The sequence below is a fragment of the Chrysoperla carnea genome, chromosome 4 (assembly GCF_905475395.1).
Source record: "Chrysoperla carnea chromosome 4, inChrCarn1.1, whole genome shotgun sequence".
In the NCBI taxonomy this organism is placed as follows: Eukaryota; Metazoa; Arthropoda; class Insecta; order Neuroptera; family Chrysopidae; genus Chrysoperla; species Chrysoperla carnea.
The window spans coordinates 58,008,762-58,034,404 of record NC_058340.1 but is presented as its reverse complement, the minus strand read 5'-3'; the positions used below and the strand labels follow the sequence as shown (position 1 = coordinate 58,034,404).

The following is a 25,643-nucleotide window of genomic DNA, read 5'->3' as shown; positions in this document are numbered from 1 at the left end:
AACTTTGGTCCTGCTAGACTACGAATCTAAGTGGTTAATGTCGTGATCAATAAGAGCCGTTTAGGCTCACAATAACCTAAAGTTTAGGTAAAGTTTAGGTCCTAGTCGGTTTACTCTAAAAGAATTAGTTCTACATTTTATTGTTTAACGACTCTACTATAATTTTATACAGGAAAGTAATACAATAATAGAATATATAGCCATGGTAACAAATGGTTTTATATTTTAATAAACAAATCGATTAAAGAATTTTATACATTCTACGAAAAAAAATATTTATTTTAGATTTTATGGTGATTTAATGTTCTTATTATTTTTATATTAAAACAAAATTAGTGTCTTTTAATTAATGAAGAATAATGTCAGTGTTAAATATTGGAGCACTTACTGAGCCTATTAAATCAAGGAGAGTGAGTAGACAAAGTACTCCACCTCCAGATGGATGTATTTTCCCTGAAAGTTCCTGCAAAGATGTAAGTAAATAAATTTAATTTTATGTAGGTTTTAAAAATTTGGTGTTGGTAAATTGAATTTGTCGCATTACTTATTTTGGTAAATTAAGTTATAAACCCACTTTATTACAGAATGAAATAAATTTTAGAATAGATATTGAGAATAATCGATCCTTTGAGAATTGTTAAATTCAAAATTTTTTGCTCGTATATTAAAAAAGAAATTTGTTATTAAAATGGAACTTTTTGCAAGAGTGAAATGTTCCGGTTAGCTAAAACTGGCATATTTTAAAAATTTGTTTATAAATTTCCAAAAACAATTTAATAATAAAAACGGTTCTTTGTCGTAGTGTTAAATAAGAAAATAACAAAACATTATCGTGGGTATTACCGCAAATTTCCATTTATCTTGCTAACCTCTTGAATGGCAAAATGAACCGGGCAAAACGAAACGAACTATGCGGTTTTCCTTAAAGAAAAAGGAAAATCTCATCTAACAGAAAAACGAAGATGGGGAATGATTTTATATTGCACAAGCTATGGGTGAGTGCGATGCATAATTTCCTCTTTATGAGCATTTCGTAAACACACCCGTTCACTGGCTTCGATACTAATGATAATAAAAGTTCACAATGTTCACAAGCAAAAAGCTCTCAGCAACTTTCTTCGATTTTCGTTTTTTTCTATATATATATATTTTTAAATTTTGATGTTTTTCTTTAAATAGTTCATTGTTTTTTTTGTTTTATATAGCAGGTCCATTTTGCCAAAACGAGGTGGATGTAAATTATTGAATATCTTCATAATCTTTGATTTCATTTGAGTTTGACTAATATAATATGACAAAAAAGTCCTTTTTAAAGACGTTAAAAGGTTTTTTCAATAAAAGAATTAATTTTTTTTAAAACTTGATTTTTCTTTAAGGGGGCCCTTTTGCTTTCCTTTCCCCTATCTGATAATAATAATCATACATAAATTTGATTGATTGCTTATTTATTTAAGTCGCTTTTAAACGTCGAGGTCATTATATAACGACTACTATTTAAAAAAAACATTAATTGAATAAATAAAATTTTGACTCAATAAAAGTATAAATATATTATTTTGAAAGTATATCTAATAATTCACACTTGTACAGGTATAAAGAATCAAGTATTCTTTCAAACAATATTTAAATCTTGTATTGCTGTAATTTTGGCTGACTTAACTTATTATATCTTAAATTCGAGATTGTAAATACTTATATAGGTTTTACGGAGAGATTAAAAAAAAAAACATTTAATTGGAAAAATTTCTATTTTATTCATAATATAAACGTACAGATAAATATATAATAATATATTCTGGATTCCTTGGAAACTTGGATTCATCTTTTTGGAACTTCAGAATTTTTTTAATTGGGCGAATAGATTCACAACAAACAAAAAACCAATGATAAAAATTCCGACAGTCACAATGTGGATATAAAATTTACTGAAACAAAAGTTTATTAAAATCTTTATAGCATTTATATTAATCGTGATATAAATCGTTGATCGTGATAAGGGATGTAATTACTTAGATAAGCATATGGTTGGAATACATTGTTTTTTTATACAAATATTTCCAAATTTTAGAGCAAGATCCCAGGACCTGCAGGCCTTACTTATTTTCTGATGAACAAAATATGTACAAAAGAGTATAATTAGTGTGTACACCTTACTTGCAGTCTGAGGACAGATTCTTACGAATGCTGGGGGCCCTGAGGAATGGGGAGTCTGTAGTTTTGGGCCATTTCTATTATATATTGTTCGATAAGAGTATCGTGATAAAACAAACACATGAAATTTTGAATCAACTTTGCTTTATCACTTCTAGTAGTGTATCAATGTTGTTTGCATTCGAATATATATCATTTCATGAGTGAAGCTCCAGTATACCATTAAGCACTTATTTACGATTAAGCAAATCTGTGTTGTGGCTAAAAAAAAAAACCATCGTTTGCAGAAATATTGAGCAATATACATGATTAAATAATTTGCACAACAGCCCCGGCGATCTATCTCAACCATACACCGAATAGAAGAAATAAATATCTTAAATTATCTTACATTTTTAAGTTGGATAATCGTTTATCGAGTGTTTCTTTTGTAAAGTTCTTGTCTTTTAACAAATATCGTGCTGCACCGTCTTGTCCAATGTCAAAGTATTCTTTAGTCGGAACTTCAGAATAATTTACCTAGAAATTTTGCATAACATAAGTTTTAATTTACGTAAATTTTGTATTTAAGTTTTAAACTCACCGAAAATTCTTCTTTATCTTCTGATTTTAAAATTGCATCTAAGGATTTGAAATTATCATTTTTAAATAGCCACTCGTTCAGTGTGAATGGTGCAAGACACATGTTGGTATAAAATACTCGTCGGTATAATTTCCATAAACTAAATAAAGCAATCGAACATGGTAAATTCGTTTTTATTGATTAGTAATTACCATACTGTTGAAACTTCGTATTTGGCTTTGATTTCGTACTGTGACGAGCCTGAAATATTTGTTATCTGTTCTCTATTTGTTCTTTCACGAAACTCGAAATTTTGCAATTCTAATAGAGTATTATTAAAAAAAAATGCAATACACCTCTAAAAATGGATTTTGCCCGACGATGTTCATGTATTAAGATTATCCAAGATTCTGCGGAATTGCAAAAGCAGAATTTATGAAAATTTTCTAAAATAAAAATTGTTCCATGCTATAACGTTATAACGAAGTCATATATAGAAAGTTTAAAAAGTATGGTAACTAATAAAAACTGTCACTTATAGGTACTGGCAACTATAATAATTAATCTAATAGGGAAGAATTTGAAGTGATATCTTAAGTTTTACCAATTTTCTACTTCTATCGTAATATATACTAGTCTTTTAAACAAATGTAGAGATTGAATGGCTGCAGGCTTTCCCATACTACGGAAAAATACTTTAGTCAAAGGTTGTTAAGGGCAAAAGAGGGCATTTGTCTGTCTCCATGATTTTGACCTATAATTATTATATAGTTTTCTTTTATGAAGATTAACTTTCTAATTTAAGTGTTATTCTATCTATTACCACTTGAATTCTTCTGAATCAAAATTGGTTATTAAGGCAACCCGAAGAACAAGGTCCAATCTAATATCAGAACATGATGTCCCCCCAACAAACCTTACAATTTTTGCTCAAGTTATTTTTTGATTAGATAACTACAAAACGAGCTATTAGCCATTATAGATTAAAATGGACCACCCTGTATATTCACTCTAGTAAGTCTCTGGTGCTGAATCTTTTAAAAATAAATGATTTAAAAAAAATCTTACTTTAATCGCTGTTTGCTGAATTTTAATAAAACGCTGAAAAACATCGATGGAATCAAGTGAAACATTACAACATAAAACCAAAACAAATATTTGTGGGGCGTAGGAAAGCAAAATGGATACCATAATAATTGTGCGTACGGATCTGCCATTCCTTTCGTAGCTACACCATATTCAAAAAGCATTGCATTGGAAACTTGTATGAAATCGGTTGTTGATGAATTGGTCACTAAGCTATAAATATAATCAACAAAACCATTAGTACTTACATATAATTTTAGCGGAATTGGGTTATTAGGTGATTGTTAACAGATGATTTACAAGGATATAATAAATATTGCTTACACTCAAAGAACTTCGGCATAAACAGGCTTATCTTAAGAACTTTTTTATGCAAATATTAAAAAAAGACTGCTATAGAGTGACTAGACCAGTTAAAGAGTGGGCTATTTTTCATTAGACAGTTCATTCATACATTTGAACAGTATTGTTGCGAATTGCTATGGTTTCTTAATAAATCTATTCTCAGCAAAGGGTTATCACATGGAAAATGATTTTCAAAATAAGCTATTTATTTTTTAATAGGCATTTGCTGGAATTATCTAGCGAATAACGACTAGTTATTTATAGAGATACTTTTTAACATTTCCCAATTTGTTTACTTCAACTGCAGCTTATTGTTGTGGTGGTAGAGGTTTTGGGTCAAGAATTGAGTAACTCTGCCACGAAAATTTTGTTTGCTCTGTTTAAATTTATAAAGTCCTAAAATATCGAACTATTTGACGGAAAGCTATTTCATTTTTTAAATAAAGCTAGTTTCTTGAATCTTGAGATTGTTGGTGTACAAAAATATTACCATTTATTACGATCAGATTTTTCTAACGCTTTATACCATGCTGCTGTTATCATCCCTTTTATTGCTATGTCAACCGGAACCCAATCTAAATTCTTCTTGGTATCTATATATACTGTGTGTAGTACTCCACTTAAAACTCCCGTTACTAAGCCCATTGGACCATTAAAATTATCCACCCATCCAGGAATTGGCTCCTTTTGTGAAGCAACCACTAAAAAAAAATTCTTATTATTGATTATTTCAATGGGGTAGAAAATGCAGGCATGAAATGTTGAATATCTAAATCATTTTAAGGTATACAGCATCACTACATAGTATAAAACAAAGTCGCTTTCTCTGTCCCTATGTCCCTTTGTATGCTTAAATCTTTGAAACTACGCAACGGATATTGATGCGGTTTTTTTAATAGATAGAGTGATTCAAGAGGAAGGTTTATATGTATAATAACATCCATTAAATAGTGGAGAAGTACTGCTATTTATGTGGTTTCTAATGTGATAGGGAAAGGGGGATTGTTTTACTCCAAATTTAACGCGTGCGGGCCACGGGCAGTAATGAATAAATCAAAACTACTGGATCGATTTTAATCACATAGGCTATATATTTTATACCCGTGCGAAGCCAGAGCGGGCCGCTATGTTTTTATATACAACGTTCACAGTTTTTCTGTAGTGTATTTAGTATCAGCATTGCACCCGTGCGAAGCGGGGGCGGGTCGCTAGTTATGAATAAATTTGAATAGTATTGTTGTAAATTACTATGATTTATTAATATCCATCCATCTAATATATCCAGTTATTTAAACGCATGCTGAAACTCATTTTAAGTTTGTTTTCGTCATTTTAGGACACCGACTGCCGCATGTCAGAAGGATTTTCCTCATACTTGTTGATAGTACTGAACTCAAAATTTTAGATTATGTTTAAAATTTGTATAATTACTAAAGCTCATACCTACTGTTGGGCGAAAAATAACTGAGGGTATATCTTCACAATATTCAGCCACAACTTCTTCGGCAAGATTTTTCGCAAAAGTGTATGTATTTGGATATTTATTCAAAATCCTAAAACAATGAAAGGTATAAAATTTAAAATCTTTCTTGATAAAAGAGAAAACATTCTTCCGTAGGGTGTTAAAAGTTCTTTTACTTAAAACATCCGCTATTCATCTTTTCTGCACAATAAAAGGGGACTTTATGCTATGCATGTGATGATAGTTTTTTATAGCCTACTTTTTCTCGAGAAAATTTAGTGTATTTTCATCCATATTTTCAGCTGCGTCAATCATAGTTTTCCAATCTGTTGTCGCTTTGTAAATTTTTTCTTCAATCGCATCTGTTTCTTTATCAATATTGCAATACGTAGTTGATGTATGGAGAAACACCTGCAGAATACAAGGAAATGAAATTCTGGCTCAAAGAAATCCTTAGTTGGAAGATTTTTCCCTCCATAGTTGGGATTTATCAGGAGAAGTATGTTAAGTAAATATGAATGAGATTAGTGGGCACATTGGAAGGTTATCGCAAGTGATGTAATTTTAATAAAACTCATTTGCATTATTAGAATTAATAATTATTAGTTCAATAAAGGAAGGAGAAAAGTGAGATATTTTCCATCAAAGCTCCTAAAATTGGATTCCAAAGGCTTCCTAGAGTACAAATTCGAGGGATATCGAAGGGGTATGGCTAAGGAAAATATAAAAGTATTGTCGAGCGAAACACGTGGATAGAATCTAGGCTAGTGGAATTAAATTCAATACATTGTCTTCGAATTTACAAATATATCAGCTTTTCCAAAAGACTTATGTATTACCTTTAAATTTTTCATTTGTTTCGCTATTCTTAACAATTCCCTGGTTCCTCGTGTATTAATTAATATAGCCTCCTTCAACGGATTGTCAAAACGTACAGATGCTGCTACATGGAATACAATATTTATTTTATTAATCAAAAATTCCATATCAACGTCACTTAAACCGTATTTTATTTCACTAATATCTCCTTTTATTATTTTTACTTTTGATAATGCTTCTGGGTTTTCAGTTTTTAATCTGTCAAATAACTAAAAATAAAAAATAAAGTAAATTGAAAAATTTTTAACTGCAAACTATAATCTAGTGATTTGGTAGTAAAAGTGAAAATATCGTAATTCCTAATATTTTTGATAATGTTCCTTATCAATTGGCAAACCAATTGGCGTTGCGAATCACAATATACACAAATAGATAGTAAGATGAATAAAAAGTAGAATCAGAAACAGATAAAAGGTTGAAATAAGTTGTTGGAATGAGCTTTCATCGATTCAAGTGAGTCAGCTAAATTATAGCATTGTGACATTAACGCAAATGGATTGTTACAGTTAAGAGCGGAGAAGGTCAGCAAGGCGAAGTATATTTTCCACGGAGCAGTGAGCTAAAGAAAGCCATAAGGGAAATTATCTCACTGAAAGACAACTATAGGTATTGCATAACCGAGAGACAGTTCGATCGATAAATTGAAATGATTTTGTATCTGTTTAGCGACTTCTTAACGTTACTGGAGTCGCTAAAGTCGCTTTTTGAGGTGCTACCATGACACCAGATGTATTCAAAACTGTGAGGGTTATTGTAGAAATTTTGGGAATATACACAAAAATATTCTTTTTCTTCCAAAATTTCAAAATCCTGTGTCTATAAAAAGACGTTCTCGGGGCTATAGCGTATTGAGAAATTGTCATTATTTTGACGTTATCTACTGTTTGATGATATCCTCCTATTTTAACTTGGACTACCCTGTATATACTAGACTCAGTTCCTCCAGCTTCGTGGGCAATACGTGAATAATTTAAAATAAAACTTACAGGTATATTAAAGATTTTATTTAATCGGTCTTCATCCGTATAATCTCTTTTTGCACGCATTAACAAATAAATTGCACTAATTTTTGGACATGACCGAAGTAATTTTTCGATTAAAACTTTTCCCATAAAACCAGTACCACCAGTAATTAAGATATTTTGATATGCATAGAATTCACTAACCGATGGAGCATTAGGCGGTAGTTGTGTTAGCGTTACGTTTTCTAGAAATACCTTCATCTTCGATTTTGCAATTTTATCTTTGCCATTTAACAAATTATTTTTATCTTTTGATTTTACACGATTGTTATTGCCTTCAACAAAACAGTTCTTATTATCATCTGAATTTAAAATAATATTATTGCCATTAACAATATAATTCGTACTGTCTTCCGATTTTACACGAATGTTATTGCTTTTAGTAGCACAATTCGTCTTTTCATCTGATTTTTTAATAATATTATAATTCTTATTATCATTTGTATTATCACTCGGTTTAACGAAATCTACAATATTATCTTTTTGATCCATCTTAATTTAAACTTGTACACACGACACTCATAGCAAGAAAATAATGTCTCTGTAATGCCAGTTTTAGTGAAAAACTGATGCATTAAGTATAAAAATTATTTTGAAACAAGTTGGTTTTTTTTTTTTCAAATTAATTTATTCAGCTGTTAAGTACATACTTAATTAAGTAGAACAATTAAATATTTATTGAACAATTGACGAAGTCAAAAATATTGAAAAATTACAAGGTGTAACAATAATGCGGTACACATATAAAAATCCGGATAAGAAAACATTAATTAAAAAATAAAAATAAAACGAAAATATGAGGGTATCTTCATCTTAAATGCGACACACTGTATGTACCGTTAACGAAAAAAACTTCTTAAGCTTCGAAGCTTTTATGTTGGATGGTTGAAAAATCGGAAAAATTGATCGGAAAATAAATTGTCAAATTTCAATTTAATTTATATGAATCGAAAATTCTTTTAAATAAAAAATTATTGAAGAAGCTTTATTTCGTTAACGATACGATAACGAAATAATTATAACGGTACGATAATTTCGCACCAAAGGATTATGTAGTTAACCGAGTGTAGAAAGATATTTCAATTTTAAATAAGTCGCTAACTTTTTGTACACCTTATACATGTAAAATGTCTATTGTTTTATTTCCAAAATTTATTTGAAGTCAAGTTCATATAGTGTGAGTTATAAATATGCATTAAAGTGTGTGATCCGTTCATACTTTGTATGAAATTACTAGACTAGACGAAACCTGTGGAAAAGTTAACGATACAAGCTGGCACTCTATGATAATAAAATTAAAAATTTTTGATAAAATTGTACTAAATGCATACCTATACCAGTAAATCAATTTACAAGGATTACATTTTAAAGACGTAAAGAATATATTAAGCCTAGTGTGTGCTTTGTTAAACAATGCTTAGGCTAACAACTCTTTTTTCTACGAAAATTCTTGCAAGGGGAGTGTTCCCTTTCATGTGGGTCGGAAAGTTTTTGATTGCGTCTGCAAGCTTTATTTTGAATTATATCCGTTATTTCATTAAGAAGATAAATCAATAAAAATTCGAATTTAGGACCGGGCTTGCAGGGCCTCCAACAATTGAGGACCCTCTGCAATTTGGATAAAATAGCAAAATTATTATCATGATTTTTAATTGATCCCAAATACTTGAATCTAGCTAATGAATTTATTCATCTCGCCACTTTTGAAAAACAGTACGAAAAATAAAAGGGTGAATCGAATGGAATTTTTCCCTGCCTTCTAGTTTTGCAAAATAATGTGCAATCTACTTTTTGTAATGTAGAAGTGACACTTCGTATTTATTTATCGATGATGGTAGCTAATTGCAGTGTGGAAAGATCATTTTCGAAAGTAAAGATTATAAAGAACAGATTGTGAACGTCGATGATTCAAGAACGCTTGTCAAATTTCATATTTCTCAGTTAGAAAATCGACATTCTCCGCGATATGTTTTTGACGATTAGAATTAATAAATGATTATCAGTGTGCAAATATAATACATAATTCGAACCATCAAAATTGAAAAAATATATTTTTTAAATTTAATTCACACTACCGTGTTCATACATCCTTAATTAGACGGGCACAACGGATTTTTTTGCTCTCAATAATTTATTAAGGTTTTTAACTTTAATTTAAATAGTTTTTTTTTTTATTTCCACCGACTATAGTTTTGGAGAAATCTATGAAAACATACATATCATCCATCGACCGTTTTCCCGTAAGACCAAAGTTAAATATGTTTATTTTTGAAGTCATTTATTTATTTTAATAATCAGACAACCTCCCCTACAATTTTCAGAATTAATTTAGAATTGCCCTGGCGATCGATCGTACATCATCAATTTTTTATATCCAAATTTAACAGCTTTATTAAAGTTCGCACGAAAATTAATTTTGTCTTGCCAGAAAATGAATTTTTTCCATTTTACGATGAATAGCTTCTAATCTGTAGATCGCATCGTACAGATTTTTGAATTCATTTGAACAATTTTATTTGGGAACAGAAAGCATTTTTTTTATAATAATTTTCGTCGAACATTGAACATCCATGTCAATTTTATATACATTATTTAAATTTAAAAAAATTGAAAACAAAATTTATTTAACTGTTATTGAACTTGGTGTTTGAACATGCTACATTCAACTTCCAAAAAGGGTCATTGACTACGATTCAAAATTTAATATCATTGTCAGTTTATTGAAATGGTAAGAAAGACTGCATTACTGACGTGGAACCAAAACATATCATTTTATATTATCAAAATCGAAATAAGCTATGGTAACAGCGAATTGAAGATTATAACGGGGGTCCCTTTTTAAACAACACATTTGAAAAATTTTCAACGAAGGAGTTTTGAAAAAATTATTACAAATTATAGTTGTTCTATTTGAACAGATACTTGTCATAGTGGCCTTAAATCAGACGTTGATTGGCAAGGTCTTTTGAACTAAAAATCAAGTCAAGCTTAATAGAATAAACTAAGTATATAATTCCTCGTTTCCGCGTCTCTACGAAAGTTTGCACAATCTACTGTCTTCAGTCTTCTTCGTTAATAGTCGGTCTTCTCTTCTGTAAAAATCCAACAGATTTAAGTCGGGGAAGCGTCCTGGGTACGCTATCGGGCTCATCCGTCCAATCCACCTGTCTGGAAAAGTTTCATCCAGATACCTCCTTACAATTGCAGTGAAGTGAACAGGATTTACGAAAAATAAAAGTATCCAGGGCAGGTAAAATATGAGTACCTATGACATATCCAAATTTCCAATCGATAGAGTAAAGGGTATGATTGCAATGCTTGAAATTCAATTGTTACATTAAGCATTCTTATCTGGAAAACCGCTTTTCTTTATAAATTTTTTTTCCGCTAGTTAATATTTAAGCGGAGTCTAAAAAAAATTATAAAGTTTCATGCCAATCAAATAATGATTTTAAGCTATTGAAAAATGTGTATAGAACCGTCCTAAAAATAGCAATTAAATTTTTCATGATTACAATATATTTTCCAACTCGTTTAATCGTAATAATAATATTCACGTAATAAAATTGAATTTGTTAAAAAATAATTTTAGCATAAGAGCTTTTTATAACCTTCTTAATTTAACAATTAATTAAAAATTTGCACGAAATTAATACATTTGAACACGTAAGCTTAAATAAATATATATCATAAAAATTGCTTGCCATGTGCTAATATTTAACATACACTCATGGAAAATATTATCGATGTGTAATATGGATTGCGTGTTAAATGTAAATTGAAAAATTTTATGTTGAATATTTTTCATTGTTTGATGCAAAATTGTAAATAACAATGCAGGTGCAAATAATCGTGCCATGGGGTGTTACGTACATAGAAGTAAGTAGATATTTTCTAATACATGATATATAGGCTATATTGTATTTATTAGGTTAATAGGCTACACTATAAATAATAATGGGTTCAAATTCAAATCTTTTATGAGGGTGAAAGTAAACGCTTAATCAACAAAATTGAATCTATTGATTACAAATTTTCCATCTATTACAATGACTTTTTGATATGAAAAGTAAAACTTTCCGTTATAATAATTTAATACTATGTACAAAAAGAATCTATAATATTAAATTATTTTTTTTTTTGGCGGAGGGTTATAATAGGATACTTTCCTTAGTGAAAAATAAATTATGAAATTTCATAAAAGTTAAAATTTATATAGAAACTAGCGGCCCCGACGGACGTTGTCCCGTAAAAACGTAACTCCAATTCATGAATACCTATACTACGTTTAGCCTATCCGCTAAACCCATCCCGCTAAACCCCAATTTAACTCCTATTTACTGGAGTGGCCTGACCTTCGACCATTGGCCTGACCTTTGATAGTAGAGCTCGCTGCGCTCGCATATGGCTCTAATAAATGCCTATTGACAATACCTGAATACTATTAAAAATACATAGTACACATAGTATACATAATGTGATATGATTTATATGCGCTCCCACCATTTAATGAAATTTCATTTTTTTGGTACGGAGCCCTCAAAAACAGTTGTACTGGACCAAATTGTAAATCTAAACCATTCTCGAATCTCCACGAACACACACAAAAAATTTCATCAAAATCGGTCCAGCCGTCTAGGAGGAGTTCAATTACATACACACGCACACAAGAAATATATATATTAAGATATACTTAAATATTCTGATATTGAGTCATAAAAACACACTATTGTTTTATTATATTAAAATTAAAAATCTTTATTTTTAATATGTATATCACGTGACCTAAAACACGATCCGCCATGATGTGACATCATATAGGCAAAAATAATTTGCATTAATTACTAATTGGTGTTCATAAAATCACCTCATCATTCCATTTCCGGTTGCCCGTCTGTCTGGATATACGATAACACGAAAACGAAAAAGATAGTAAGTTGAAATTTTTACAGCGTGCTCAGGACGTAAGAAGTGAGGTCAAGTTCGTAAGTGACCGAAATAGGTCAATTGGGTCTTGGGTCCCTAAGACCCATCCTGTAAACCGTTAGAGATAGAACAAAAGTTTAAATGAAATTGCGATACTCAAAAAAAAAAAAAGAATTTAATTCAATTTTATGGGAAGAAAACGTGTTTATTTTGCCGAAATATATTTTTTTGTGGCTTTTTAATAGGAAAATAAACATTTTGAAGTACTTTTTTAAACATAGTAGAATAATATAATTGTTTTGGTTCTTTGGACTTAAATTTAGAACAAATTGCGTAATTGCAAGTTAATATTACTGGATATTAACTTTATTTCCGGGTGGATATTTTTTACAGACCAATGAAGATGAACGCAAATTATTTTAATATAGAAAAAACTATTATATTATACAATCGTATAATCTAATAGTATGTATAATCGATCATAGCAACATTTATATATTAAGAAAAAAAATATAAATTACAAAAATAATTTTAACTAAAGTTTTTTTTCTTTTCTTTATTATTACAGATTGCACGCAAACCTGGTACTGATTATCGAATACGACTTTTACAATATAATCAACGTAAAGCTGAATATGCAGAACAATATAAACAAACGATGAGTAAAAATGTAAAGGATGAAATACATAATGTGGCATTCTTTAAAAGTAGTGAAAATCGTTTTTATTATAAACAATTACATACACGTGTCAAAAATAAAATTGAAAATATGCGTGCATCAATACCAGTACGTCGTGAAAAGTACGTTATAGTTATTAATTATTATAAAATTGTTGTTTTATGAATACATAATAAATTCATATAATTGAAGGTGGTATAATAATAAACTGTAGAAGGTGGAGTTCCTGTAATAGAGTGAGAGCCAGTGCCTGCCAGACATACGTTAAAGTATAAAAGCTGAGTGATTTTTTTGCGTGTTCTCACTGGTGTAGGGAACAATGTTGGGGGGCTACAAACCTTGACTAACGGTGCTTTCGATAGGTATCAGGTAATCTAGGGGCGAATTACCTGACCTCTCTCACGTTAAGTTATAAAACCTGAAATTTACACAGAGTGTTCAAATGATCATTCTAAGTCAATATTGATAAGGACAGACCTATCCGAAGGGTCTAACACTCTCCTAGACGTGGTAGAAGGTCAAATACACTGAGAGAGCATTGCTCACATTAATCTATTTAATCTTAAATGCATTCATGTACCTGAGCAATGCTCTCTCAGTGCATTTGACCTTCTACCGCGTCTGGTGGAGTTTAGACCCTTCGGATAGGTCTGGCCTTTTAATATTGGCTTAGAATCGTCATTTTAACACTCTGTGTAAATTTCAGATTTTATAATTTAACGTGCGAGAGGTCAGGTACTGCGCAATAAGATTACTTGATACCTACCGAAGGCACTCTTAGCCAAGGTTTGTAACCCCCAAAAATTGTTCCCTACGCCAATGAGAACACTCAAAAAAAATTTCAGCCTTTATACTTTAACGTATGTCTGGCAGGCAATGGCTCTTAGTCTCTAATCAAAATATGCATTTGTGTTTTTTTAATTTATTCATTAAAATATCACAATGGAAATTGACTCTGTTTATAGTATTGTTATTTTTCAGCAGTATGCATTTTTTTTTAAAGAATTTAATTACTAAACAACTATCGATAGAAGGGTGTGAACCATGGTACATGATGTGTAACCACTGTACAATATCACAATGTACCATGCGTCAAAAATCAATCTACCTAGAATCATCTCTAATGATGATACAAGATTTCAGTGAAACATTTCATAAGCGTACATTTTTTATGAAATAACATTTATCATTATTTTTTATATACAATCGGATTTTGTACCATCTAGGGATTCCAATATCACTAGTATGACAGAATACATGGGTTAAGCAATGCATCTAAGTGAGAGGTATTATATACATGTGTTGAGCATGAAAATCATTTCAAACTCAGGGAATTTTGCAGTCGCTAAACATGAATATCGCATCAGAATTGGTCCCGAGGTATACTTGGTGCCCGGGGTACTTTGGGTACTTTGGGGGCACAATTCTCTCATGATATTCGTGTTCAGCGAATTCAAAAACCGCCAAGTAACTAGTTTAGACAGATTATATAACAAATTTCCCGAAAACTTCAGGATACGACGGGTATACCGTTTATCCTTTACATCATGTACCTCGGAGACCAACTTTGACGATATTCGAGTTCAGCTACTCCATAATCCCCCGAGTAACAAGTTTGAAATCATTTTCATCACTACTAACCGAATTGTGTCCCACTTACTGTTCAATTTTTTCGAGCTTTTACCGTTTTAGTGTTTTGTTCCTGCGACTACATAATATATTTACATATTTGTACTGTACATCTAACTAAAAGTATCAATGCTAGAACATGGAAATCCTTGATGCCTCTTTTAGAAACATTTAATTGTGTTTCTGTGTTGACATATGGCAATGTGTTATTATTAATTTTGTAAAAGCTTAAAAAGGATGAATTATTTATTTAAAAATTGATGATTCCATCACATTCAATAGCAATTGTTTGAAAAATTTAAAAAAATAAAATAAAAGATTTCTGTGCCTATTTTTCCACACGTGCGCTCTTTTGTAACCTCGTGATAGTTTTGCCTTTCATGTAATTCGTCTTTGCATATACCAAGGTATTGTTTTATGACCAGAATATAAATAGCATTCTTTTCATTTCTATCAGAAATAACTAAACATCGATTTAAACTTTTTATTTTGAATTATTATAAAGGAAGAAATAATTTTCCATACTGCTATTTTCGATATGTGATTTAATAGTTATTTACATGAATAAACATGACATTTTCCTTTCAGAAAAAATAAATCGAATAAAAATTCTCACTTTTTATTGAAAAAATCAACAATAAAAATTGCTTTTGATTGATTATCTACACAATAGAATATACATTTCCCTAAATTTAAACAATTTTATCCAAAAAAATGTTATTTTTAATATTTTATTCGATTGACACGTTCTTTTCCAAAAAAATATTCGAATTATTTTATCTATTTTTAAATTCAGTTTTTATTATTGTCAAAAAATAATATAAAATAAATATGATGGCAAAACACGCAAGCAAAGTTTGACTTTCACAATCAATATACAGAAGATAATAAAAATTTGGTGTAAAAAATTCCATAACCTCCATACATGCTGAGTGTATGTGGGTGTAGAATTTGTATGGCAAGTTTAAATATAGTGTGGATTCATCCTTCTTCAGTCTAAAATTTCGTTAAAATTGAACTTTCATAGACGCTGCAGATTACTTTCTACTTAAAATTTTTTTAAATTAAATTGGGAGCGAATATATTGTGCTAAAAAAAAGAAGCTTTATCAAAATTTGTTTCGTCACCCCTTCCAGACTACAAACGAAAGTATTTATATTGATATATAGAGAATCAAAATTGGAAAATGTGTGTCAATGAAAATTAACTTGAATAGATGAAAAATTCAACAAAGGTTTTGGATTTCTAGGGTTCTCGTACGTTCTTATGGTTTATACATGGACGTTAAAAAGCATTTTATAATATCACAAAAATTTTTGAAATCAATTTATATGATTGAAATATTTATTGTGAAGTTTGGTGGATGGATTTTCTATCAAAGATAAAGGTGATTTATTTGTGTTTGATTCGTTTATGATTTAGTTAACCTTGAATATTGCAGTATAATGATTATGCAATATTTTCAAATTCATATTGAATCGATAGAAACTTTTCTTCAGATCGTAGGAAACTTCCGTTTGCAAAATTACTTGAGTGACAAAATAAAATGAGAATATATTAAATTCGTAGATACAAATGTCTTATTTACAGAATTTTGTATTATTAATTAATTTTAAGACATTAAACTAAAACTCTAGAGTAGCTTATGCAAGCTTTAGCACCAAAAAATTTGGTTTTGCAAGATTTTGTGGATATTTTTTGTGGCAACTTTTTTCAAGCTCTAAATGAATATTAGCAAAGATTATCTCAAAAGTTGGCTGCAGCAGTTCAACCAATTAATTTTTAGAATTGATTTATTCATTTGAGTTCATCCATTTCAAGAAGTCTTGGTTATGTAAATAAAGTTATATAAGGCTGAAGTAATTTAATGAGAAGGGTGATGTCTGTTATAAAGCGTCTGTCTATTATCTATCGTAAAATCAGAAAACATCTTTAATCGATTTTATAAAGTTACTAGCTGTGAACTACCCGCTTTGCTGGGCAACATTCCCACTTTCACCCCTCCCCCCATATTCCATATCCTTTACAAAATTTCATCAAAATCCGTTCAGCCGTTTAGGCATGATAGAGCAAAACTCCCAGCAAAAACCATAAAAAAATCACTAACTCAATTCAGGTTTCTTCCTACTTCCTACCCCCTAAGTACGATGACGTGATTATTTTGATCTTATATCCGTTTTTAGGTAACCATATATTACCTTACTAAATTTCATCAAAATCTGTTCAGCCGTTTAGACGTGAAAGAGCAAAAGTCCCAACAAAAACGACTAAAAATCACTAACTCAATTTAGTTATCTGCCTACTGCCTACCCCCTAAGAACGATGGCGTGATTATTTATAGCCTATGACCATTTCTAGGTTATCATCTATCACCATACCAAATTTCATCAAAATCCGTTCAGCCGTATAGGCGTGAAAGAGTAACACACAGACAGACAGACAGACAGAGTTACTTTCGCATTTATAATATGTATTAGGATGGATTTTTAATTTTAATTGTAGGTTTAATTTTTGGGTCAGACGAATGTACTCTGAATATTATTTATGCAAAAAATAAATTGATGTTTTTGTTTCTAAGCAGTGATTACGCAATGGAAATACATTGTAAAAATTAAAATAAAATTATAGTAACAATAATATTAATAAATATGTTAACTTTGCACTCCTATTGTCCTTGATAGTAAATTTTTCCGGCATCTATTATTTAGTATGATTTTTATAATTATAAACCCTAAATATTATTTCATTAAGGTTTTATCGACGGAAAATTTAGAAGAAAAATAAATTTTTGCGCAAAACTTAGTGAAAAATTTATTGATTGACAAAAATTTACTGGAAAAACGACCTCATAAATAATTTTTGGTCAATACGAAGGGCATTCAAACTAAAACGAATTAGAAATTATTATTATTGATTGTTCTACAAACGAAGGGAGGAATAATTGAAATGAATCTGATTTCGACTCGAAATTTTTTGTATATTCCAGTTGCGAAATTCAGTCTATTATCAAAAATACAACTTCTTTTAGCCTTTGTTCAGGTGGAACAGTCAAACTATTTTAAAGTTTTAGGTTTATGACCATTTAAAAGAAATCAATCGGTTAGAAGCTGAGAATGGCTATCTGCATCGACTTCAGAATTGAGTCCCGGAAGAAATAGAGTATTTCTTAAGTTAATCCAGATTATAAATTAATTGTGGAGCAAATTTCTTTCCCATTATTTTAGTCATTTCACTGTGCTTCAGTGAACACACACAAACAGCCTAAAATAAACTTTTTGAAAAATTGGCACTTCGTAAAGACGCCGAAAATTTCTTGGTTTGTAGAACTACATTTATAACAAAATTAACGTTTGGGGTTTCAGCTTCACACAGCTATTTACTACTGATAATGTTTTTTTTCGTAGGTATAATAATAATGTTTTATTTGATTATAAAATCTATAACTATTATTTTGTTTGTTCCGCAAAAAAAAACTTCAAAAATACAAAGTGTTATTATTAATATTAAATATTATTTAATTATATAGGAAAAGTTTGAAGGTGCTTATGTACGTAATGAATAATTATAAAATCGAAGAGCAATCAAAATTCAAATATACAATTATTCATTGTCATGGTATCAAAAAATTTTTATAGGAATAATACACAATAAATCTTAGGTTTTATTTATTATCAGTATCCAGCCAGAATAGGGGATAATCCTGATGTCAAATTGGGCATATTATCCATAAAAATGTAAAACTAGACTTGATACCATGACAAAATTTGATAGTGAAATCTTCTTTTAGCCAAACAAAGTTTTATGTGTAATCTCTATGACGATACGCACATATGACGTCACTAAAGGTATCTTTTTCTTTTTTAATTAGGAATTAAACGTTCATATTTTGCATACTAGTAAAGTTTTTAATAATCAACTTAACTTTTCTATTCATGAAGTGAGAATTCCTTATCTGAAGTGATAAAAAAATTTAATCTGATTCCCTATTGGTAAGGTTGGTGTCCATTGAGAGACTAACTTTCATACATTCTTTCAGAAACTTTTTAAAATATTTTGTTAAAAATCATAGTTATACAAATTCAGATTTCCGACCGATAGTGAGGTATAGTACGAGCGCCAAGGTAATTTTAGGTTTAGGGTTGAAATTATTCGTCTTATATTGTTCAGTTATAATATAATGAGCCTTCAAAATTGAAAATTGAAATATATATTTTTTTAATTTGTGCCCCCACTACTCTGTTCATACATCTTAATTAGCCGGGCACAGCGGGTTTCTTTTGTTTTCAATGGGTATCTTACTCGCGTTTTTTCTTTAGCACTAACTAAATAGTAGAAATATTTATAATCTGAGCTAACATTCAAATATATATCTTCCCTTAGTAAAAATCTCAAATCCAATATATTTCTTATTGATATTTACAATTTTAAAATTACGCAATATTAAGTAATAACTTCTTAATATAAATAATATACACAATATATGACAAATTCTGAATCCATATTGATTTTATTTTATAGTAGCTATAAATGTTAGTATTACGAATTAGTATACCTATACTTAATTATACATATATGCGTGACCTAAATATGACCTTCAAAAATTTATTATATTATTTATTTACTTTAAAAAAAAGAGTTTGAATGAGTACTACACAATGATTTCTTATCGTATTTACACGTCTAAATGAATTTCTTACTTACACTGCCGGCTATAAAGTAATTTCTAATGTGTGATATTCGTAGAGGCAGTCTCTTCATTCCTTAAAATTATCGAATTTCATTCTTGAGGTATTTCTTATGTTGTATGGATGTGTCGAGATCATTTTCGATGCAAGCGATAAATCGTAGACTAGCCTAGCTTTCAGTCATCATACACAAAATACCCATATATTCTGGGATATAGGACGTAAAAAATCCATGTATCCTAACTTTCTGCTACGTAGTAAATAAACTCCAGAGTCGATGTGGAGCATTTCCTCTCATATATCATATATTTGGCAGATCGACCATTTTTGAGATAGAGGGGGGTGTATAATTCTGGGATAATGTGATCCCTAATCGTCTGGAAGCAACGGTTAGTCAAAGCATCCATTTTTTATAAACACTTGAGTACTATTTTTATTTTTAAATACCTATCCAGCTGATATGTGAATAGTATATTACAATTCAAGGGCAGAAAGTTTGAGATTCCTACACTGCATGTTCGCCCCCGGGCATCATTGCGCGCAGTTCAGGGATCTCAAACTTTCTGCCTGTGTGATGTATACTATTTTTCTTTGTTATCGGACAAAATTACGTGCGTATGCTTTGATACCGAAGCATAAATGTCGGACTTTCTTTGTCGGGTCTTTTGGGTGAGAGTGAGATACAATTTTTTTGAATTCTATTACAAAGGTTTGATATCCTGATAGTAATAGTAAAATAGTAAATAAAACATGAAAATTTTTATTCTTCACGAATTAATAAGACCATAATAGTCTTGTTAAAATGAATGCCACATTTTTGTTGAATTTTGGTTCTCACATTCTTAATTAAGTGTTTGATATCAATTTATTACTATAAATAATTAATAAAGAATAGAAATTGGGGAAAATATCCTTTACAATAATTAAATTAGGATTAAGGTTAATTATAACTTTTATTTTCTTTTTTGAAGTGTCCCAACAAAGGGACATAGAAGTTTGTTTACCCCTCAATTTTATGAATGAAAAGCTAGCCCTAAGTTTTACAATAAAGTTGCTCGTTAAGCTTTACTAGTTGACCTCGTATTGAAGAATCTAAAACAATTAAAAATTGAGTTTTTCTCCAATTACTTTATAAACGGTATTGATTCAACGTATCGGTTACAAAAAATCATAATAAATTTTTTAGCATTATTTTTATTATTTATTAGCAAATAATTTACAACAATTTTCCGAATGTAGGTAAGCATTACTTTTGAAAATTAAGCTTTGTGATTAGGTTTTATTTTATTGTCTACTCTATTTAATAATTTAAACTTAATTATTAAAAATATCATCAATTCAAAGAAAAATAGTTAAAATTAAAAGTTTTTTTTTATAAAACGTATAATTTTGTTTATCAATATTATTGATCATTTAACCATGATAATTTTAGGGTACAGTAACTTAAAGTCACTCGAAAACGTAATATCAGGGCAAGTTTGGTGGCATAATCAATTTTTTCCATCATAAGTGTAGATGTCTGCAGGCAGTTAACTTTAATTTCTTATTTCAAAAGGAAAGATAATGCGTATTTTAATATACAGTGTTACTTAACTTTAATTAAGAAATTAATAAGCTTTTATTATACTAAAAGGTAGCAAATAATTATTTCAATGAGTCACTATCAAGGATGATTCGGAGTGCGTCAAGTTTTTATAAATAGTCATGTATGAGTGACTCAGAGAAATAATTACTTTCTACTTTTTAGTACAAAAAAACTTGTGCTTTAACAGTTAATTTTTATTAAAATTTTTTATTAAAAACTAAAAAAAAGTATGTATATCAAACATGGTGGAAGCGATGGGAAAATCAGGTCATGCTTACTATAAAAATGCATTGTAATCTGATTTGCATATTTAGTTCGTATTCTTCTTAGTAAATCCTTCCATTTGATACCCATATCGTACCTTAGTTAACCACGAGTTGTCGTCCAAATTAAACGTGTGCGCAAAATTTCAGCTCAATCGTTTGAGGATGATTTCTTTAAAATTTAGTTGCAAAAATTAACCCCAAACATACGTATAAACAAAAACTTATAATAAATAAAAATGGGCCTTTTAAGCGAAGTGTATATCACCAGTGCGGATTGAAGTTGACCCTCTATATTTATTTGTAGTGATACATGTTGTATTTGTTTTGCTAATTTTAAGCCATTTCTGAAAAGACGTTGCCCTAAAATTGGCCGAATTTTTTCCAGTATGATTGAATAGGTTCTTATTGATTTTGTACATTTAATTATGATTCTTATCATTATGTTAGCAATAAACTAAAAACTAAACTTTTTTTTTTTTTTTTTTTTTTTTTGTATCCTAATAAAGCCGTAATAGGGGTAATATAATTAGTAATTTTTTTAAAAATATGAATACATTACAAAAAGTTCATATGATCATGCGCCTAAAAACGAGACACTGTTACAGTCGCATACTTTTTGGGGGAAAACGTATAAAAAACTTTTCAAATCAAATAACCTTTTGGAATTGATGACAAATTTTCATTACAAACCATCCTATTTTGCATGACTTGTTATTTGCAATTCAAATTTTTACAGGTTGAAAAAGTTATTCATCGAAGAAAAAAAACAACATTTTCTGGAAACAATAGCACAGGCACAAAAAGTGAATAAAAATGCGTTAGAAAATTTGCGCCAAAAAGTTGCTGAAGTTCGAGAAAGAAGGAATAAAGAAACTGAAGAATTTGTTAAACAAAAGAGACTTTTACAAATGTTGTACGTAAATTACAATATTATACGTTAATTTATTTTATATTTAAGTCCTCCAGAAATTTCTCTCATCCCGAGCGAGTAAAGGTGTAAGCAAAAAATATTAACTTCGGAAATTTTCCGGCCTGGTCGTGTACTTTCGTTACTTGAATATAAGAATGTGTAAGCAAATCTCTCATTACGCGACTAAAGATTACTAAACGGTTTATACTGACGGGTTGAAAGTGGTATTATTCAATAAAACTTTGGAATCTTAAAATTTTTATTTTTCATAAACAGTGACAAGACTGATGCATTCCGAAGCTTTTTGGCTAATCAAAATTTGGAAGATTCCAAACGTTGTCAGTTACAGCAAATAGAGGAAAATAAGAGGCGAAAAGAATGTGAACAACAGATGGAAAATATGTGGCATGATTTAAAAATGAAAACGATTAAAGAAATGGTAAGAATAAGCATTGGGTTGAAAATTTTTTATTTGAAAAAAAAAAAAAAACTGAGAAAGCGCTTTTTTAAACCAAAACCATTAGCAAAATTAAGATACAATATAAAATTACTTGGTTCTTTCTACCACCTCCTCCAAATTTTACACCTCTATCCCGTGTCGAATTTTCGATTTTCGTTACCTTATAATATGTAGATTTTTAGAGAAATTTCAAATCAATGTGATAATTAAGAGGTTTAAAAATGAAACTTGAATTTTGTTTACAATGTTATACTCAGCTAAAAATATCTGAAAAAAATGCATGCAAATAAAAGAATGCAATTTAAAAACTAAAATATGTGTTTTCTAGGAGCAAAAAGAAATTCATGAAGCAACTGTGCGAAAATTAAAAGAGTTAGAAGATATTGAAATACGTAACAAACAAATTGAAGGGCGTAAAGTACTTATTGACGAATTAAATCGATCGAGATATATTGAACGAATCGAAACGGAAAAAGCTGTAAAACAACTACAGGAAGATTTAGAAAATGGTAAAAACTGATTATATTATTTAGTTCAGGAGATGTGCTTGTGGTAAAAATCCGTAGAGTTGGTTACATATTTGATTGACAATACTTCATATTTGATTGAAATTAGCTGGACGAAATTTCGTGCAAGTTTCCGGTAAATCCATCGCTATACCTATCTGCTTATATTTCGCAATGTATAGTCAAATCAGAAAAACTTCACCGGAGTTACTCAAATTTTGAAGAATTTATGTAACCTACCTAATTGCGGTTACGAGATCTCGCAAATTTTGCAGATAGGGCCATATCTTTAATTGAGATTAAATGGGCTACATTATTATACATCCGTATATAATTTAACGGACTTAATATTGACTTCTAAAATTTTTTTTCTTCTAAAAATACACCATAATATACCATAATTTTAGCTAAAAGAATGAAACAACAACAAGCAGCTGAAATGCGTAGGTTTCTTGAGGAGCAAATCAATGAAAGAAAAGCCCTTCATAAGCAACAGGCTGAACAAGAACGAATAATTGATGAAGCATATCAAAAATTACTTGAAGAGACCTTAGCTGCTGAGAAAGCTGCAGTTACAAATAGAAAAGTGAGTATTTCAGCCCAACGATTAATTAATCCTAATTACAAAAAATTTTTTTAAATTAATAGGAGGAATTAAGATTTGAGTGGGGCATGTTCAAAAATTACGATTCACAAATTAAAGATGCACAAAGAAGAGATGCTGAAGCATTTGAGAGGCTTGTTTCAGAAGATCGCAAAGCATTAGATCAAATTAAAATAGAGCAGCAACGAAAATTATGCGAATATCGTCGAGAACTGGCTAAGGTATATTGTAGTATTTTGGTAGATCTGTTGGATTTTGTCCGTTAAAGTGTAGTTTTTGGACAATAGGGTATAATCAAATCGGTCATATTAAAAATTTGAAAGTCAAATTAAAATTTATTAAAAAACGAAGAAGTTATAAGCAATCAAAGGTTACCCATCTCCTTTTAGCAAATCAAAGTTTTATATGTAATCTTTATGGCGATAACCATGTATGACGTCACTAGTGGGTATCTTGTCTTTGCTTAATTAAGAATTTTAAACGTTCATATCTTGCATACTAGCCAAGATTTTTAAAAACCAACTTCAATTTTCTATTCTCGAAGTGAGAACTCTTCATTTCAATAATGGGTAATGTATAATGAATGCACATTGATGATCTGAATTTTTTTACTTTTAACTTTTATAACTTTGATAACAATTATTATAGAATTTTGAAACAATTTTGAACTTTCATTTATAGCAATTGCATTCAGATCGACAACAAATATCAAAAGATCGTCAAGAGAGAGCCGAAAAAGAAAAGGAAGATTCACGTTTGTATGATGAAACTATACGTAAAATGAATGAAATAGATCTAGCAATGGAGAAAGAAGAGAAAGCAAGATTATTTGAAGAACAAAAACAGTATTACAATGATTTACAAAAACAACACGAATATCAACTTTTAAATGAGGTATTTTGCTTTAGTCCGTCAAATTAACTCCAGAATACGATTCGCAGATTCTACGAAACAAATTATCAAATGAAATGGCAAATTTTTTTCCCGTGGTGATCAGCTCACATTATTGGCTGGTAGGAATACTTGTTGAGGTGTTTTGCAAACTTACTGCTTAACAAAGCCAATTAATATTATTAGTAACAATTATATAATCTCAAATTGAAACAAAAGACACATATGTTCTAACAGCTTTGCCAAAGAACTCTCATTGGCTGGTTTGCTGGAAAAAAAAACAACAACAACAAAAACACACCCATTGATAGAATTTGCTACAGGCCCAACTTTGCTACTAGCGGTGGGCTTATACGAGATTTAAAATATATTAAGCAGACTAAATTCAAAAATTTATTTGTTTTTGTTTTTAAGGAGCGTAAGAGACAAGAAGAACGTAAAGTACAACAATCTGCTATTGAAACCGAAAAGGAAATTGATCGTATAATAGATCAAATACGTTCTGGGAATATACCAATGACAAAAAGTAGCCATCCTTTTGTGCCATTTATAAATAAAGAGTGTGTATGTCCAAAGACTTCTAATTAAGAAAAATCATTTATTCAAGAAAAATAAAATATTTTACTTTTTTTTATATTTACTCAATTATTGATTTCATAATAAATTCCATTTAAAAAGTTTTCTAATGTTTCTGTTTTGTCTTAAAGCAAAAAAAACAAAAAAAACAAAACAAAACTATTAATTGAATTAATGAGCTAAATTAATAAAACTCTACAAAATCATTGTAAGCGACGTTTTTTCTTTTTAATTCTTTATCAAGCTCTAAAATTAGAAACAACGAAGCAATTATTAATATACAATAATTCACTGAATTTAAAGTGAATATAATTAAAATTGAAACAAACTTAAATTTGATTTATCTCAATGTTTTATAGTTTTATCGTATTGTAATTAGATCTAATCACAATAAAAAAGTTTATTAAATATAAGAACGC

At 29.7% G+C, this 25,643-nt stretch overlaps 2 protein-coding genes across 2 annotated transcripts; one reads left to right on the top strand and one right to left on the bottom strand.

Annotated features, from left to right (window-relative positions):
• The first annotated feature begins 302 nt into the window (after positions 1 to 302).
• LOC123298816 (cilia- and flagella-associated protein 53-like) lies at positions 303 to 25,236 on the top strand. The gene is made up of 9 exons (XM_044880913.1): positions 303 to 473; positions 13,002 to 13,234; positions 22,014 to 22,190; positions 22,464 to 22,626; positions 22,976 to 23,156; positions 23,561 to 23,739; positions 23,802 to 23,978; positions 24,439 to 24,651; positions 25,063 to 25,236. The coding sequence occupies exons 1-9, from the start codon at positions 360 to 362 to the stop codon at positions 25,234 to 25,236; spliced, it is 1,611 nt and encodes a 536-aa protein (XP_044736848.1). The 5' UTR covers positions 303 to 359.
• LOC123298186 (fatty acyl-CoA reductase 1-like) lies at positions 1,829 to 7,985 on the bottom strand. Its single transcript, XM_044880116.1, has 10 exons — positions 7,855 to 7,985; positions 7,472 to 7,782; positions 6,446 to 6,694; positions 5,866 to 6,017; positions 5,588 to 5,697; positions 4,635 to 4,845; positions 3,782 to 4,012; positions 2,735 to 2,873; positions 2,543 to 2,670; positions 1,829 to 1,925 (listed from the first exon to the last, which is right to left on the bottom strand). Exons 2-10 carry the CDS (start codon positions 7,706 to 7,708, stop codon positions 1,835 to 1,837), a joined length of 1,548 nt encoding a protein of 515 aa, XP_044736051.1. The 5' UTR covers positions 7,709 to 7,782; positions 7,855 to 7,985; the 3' UTR covers positions 1,829 to 1,834.
• Positions 25,237 to 25,643: the final 407 nt, after the last annotated feature.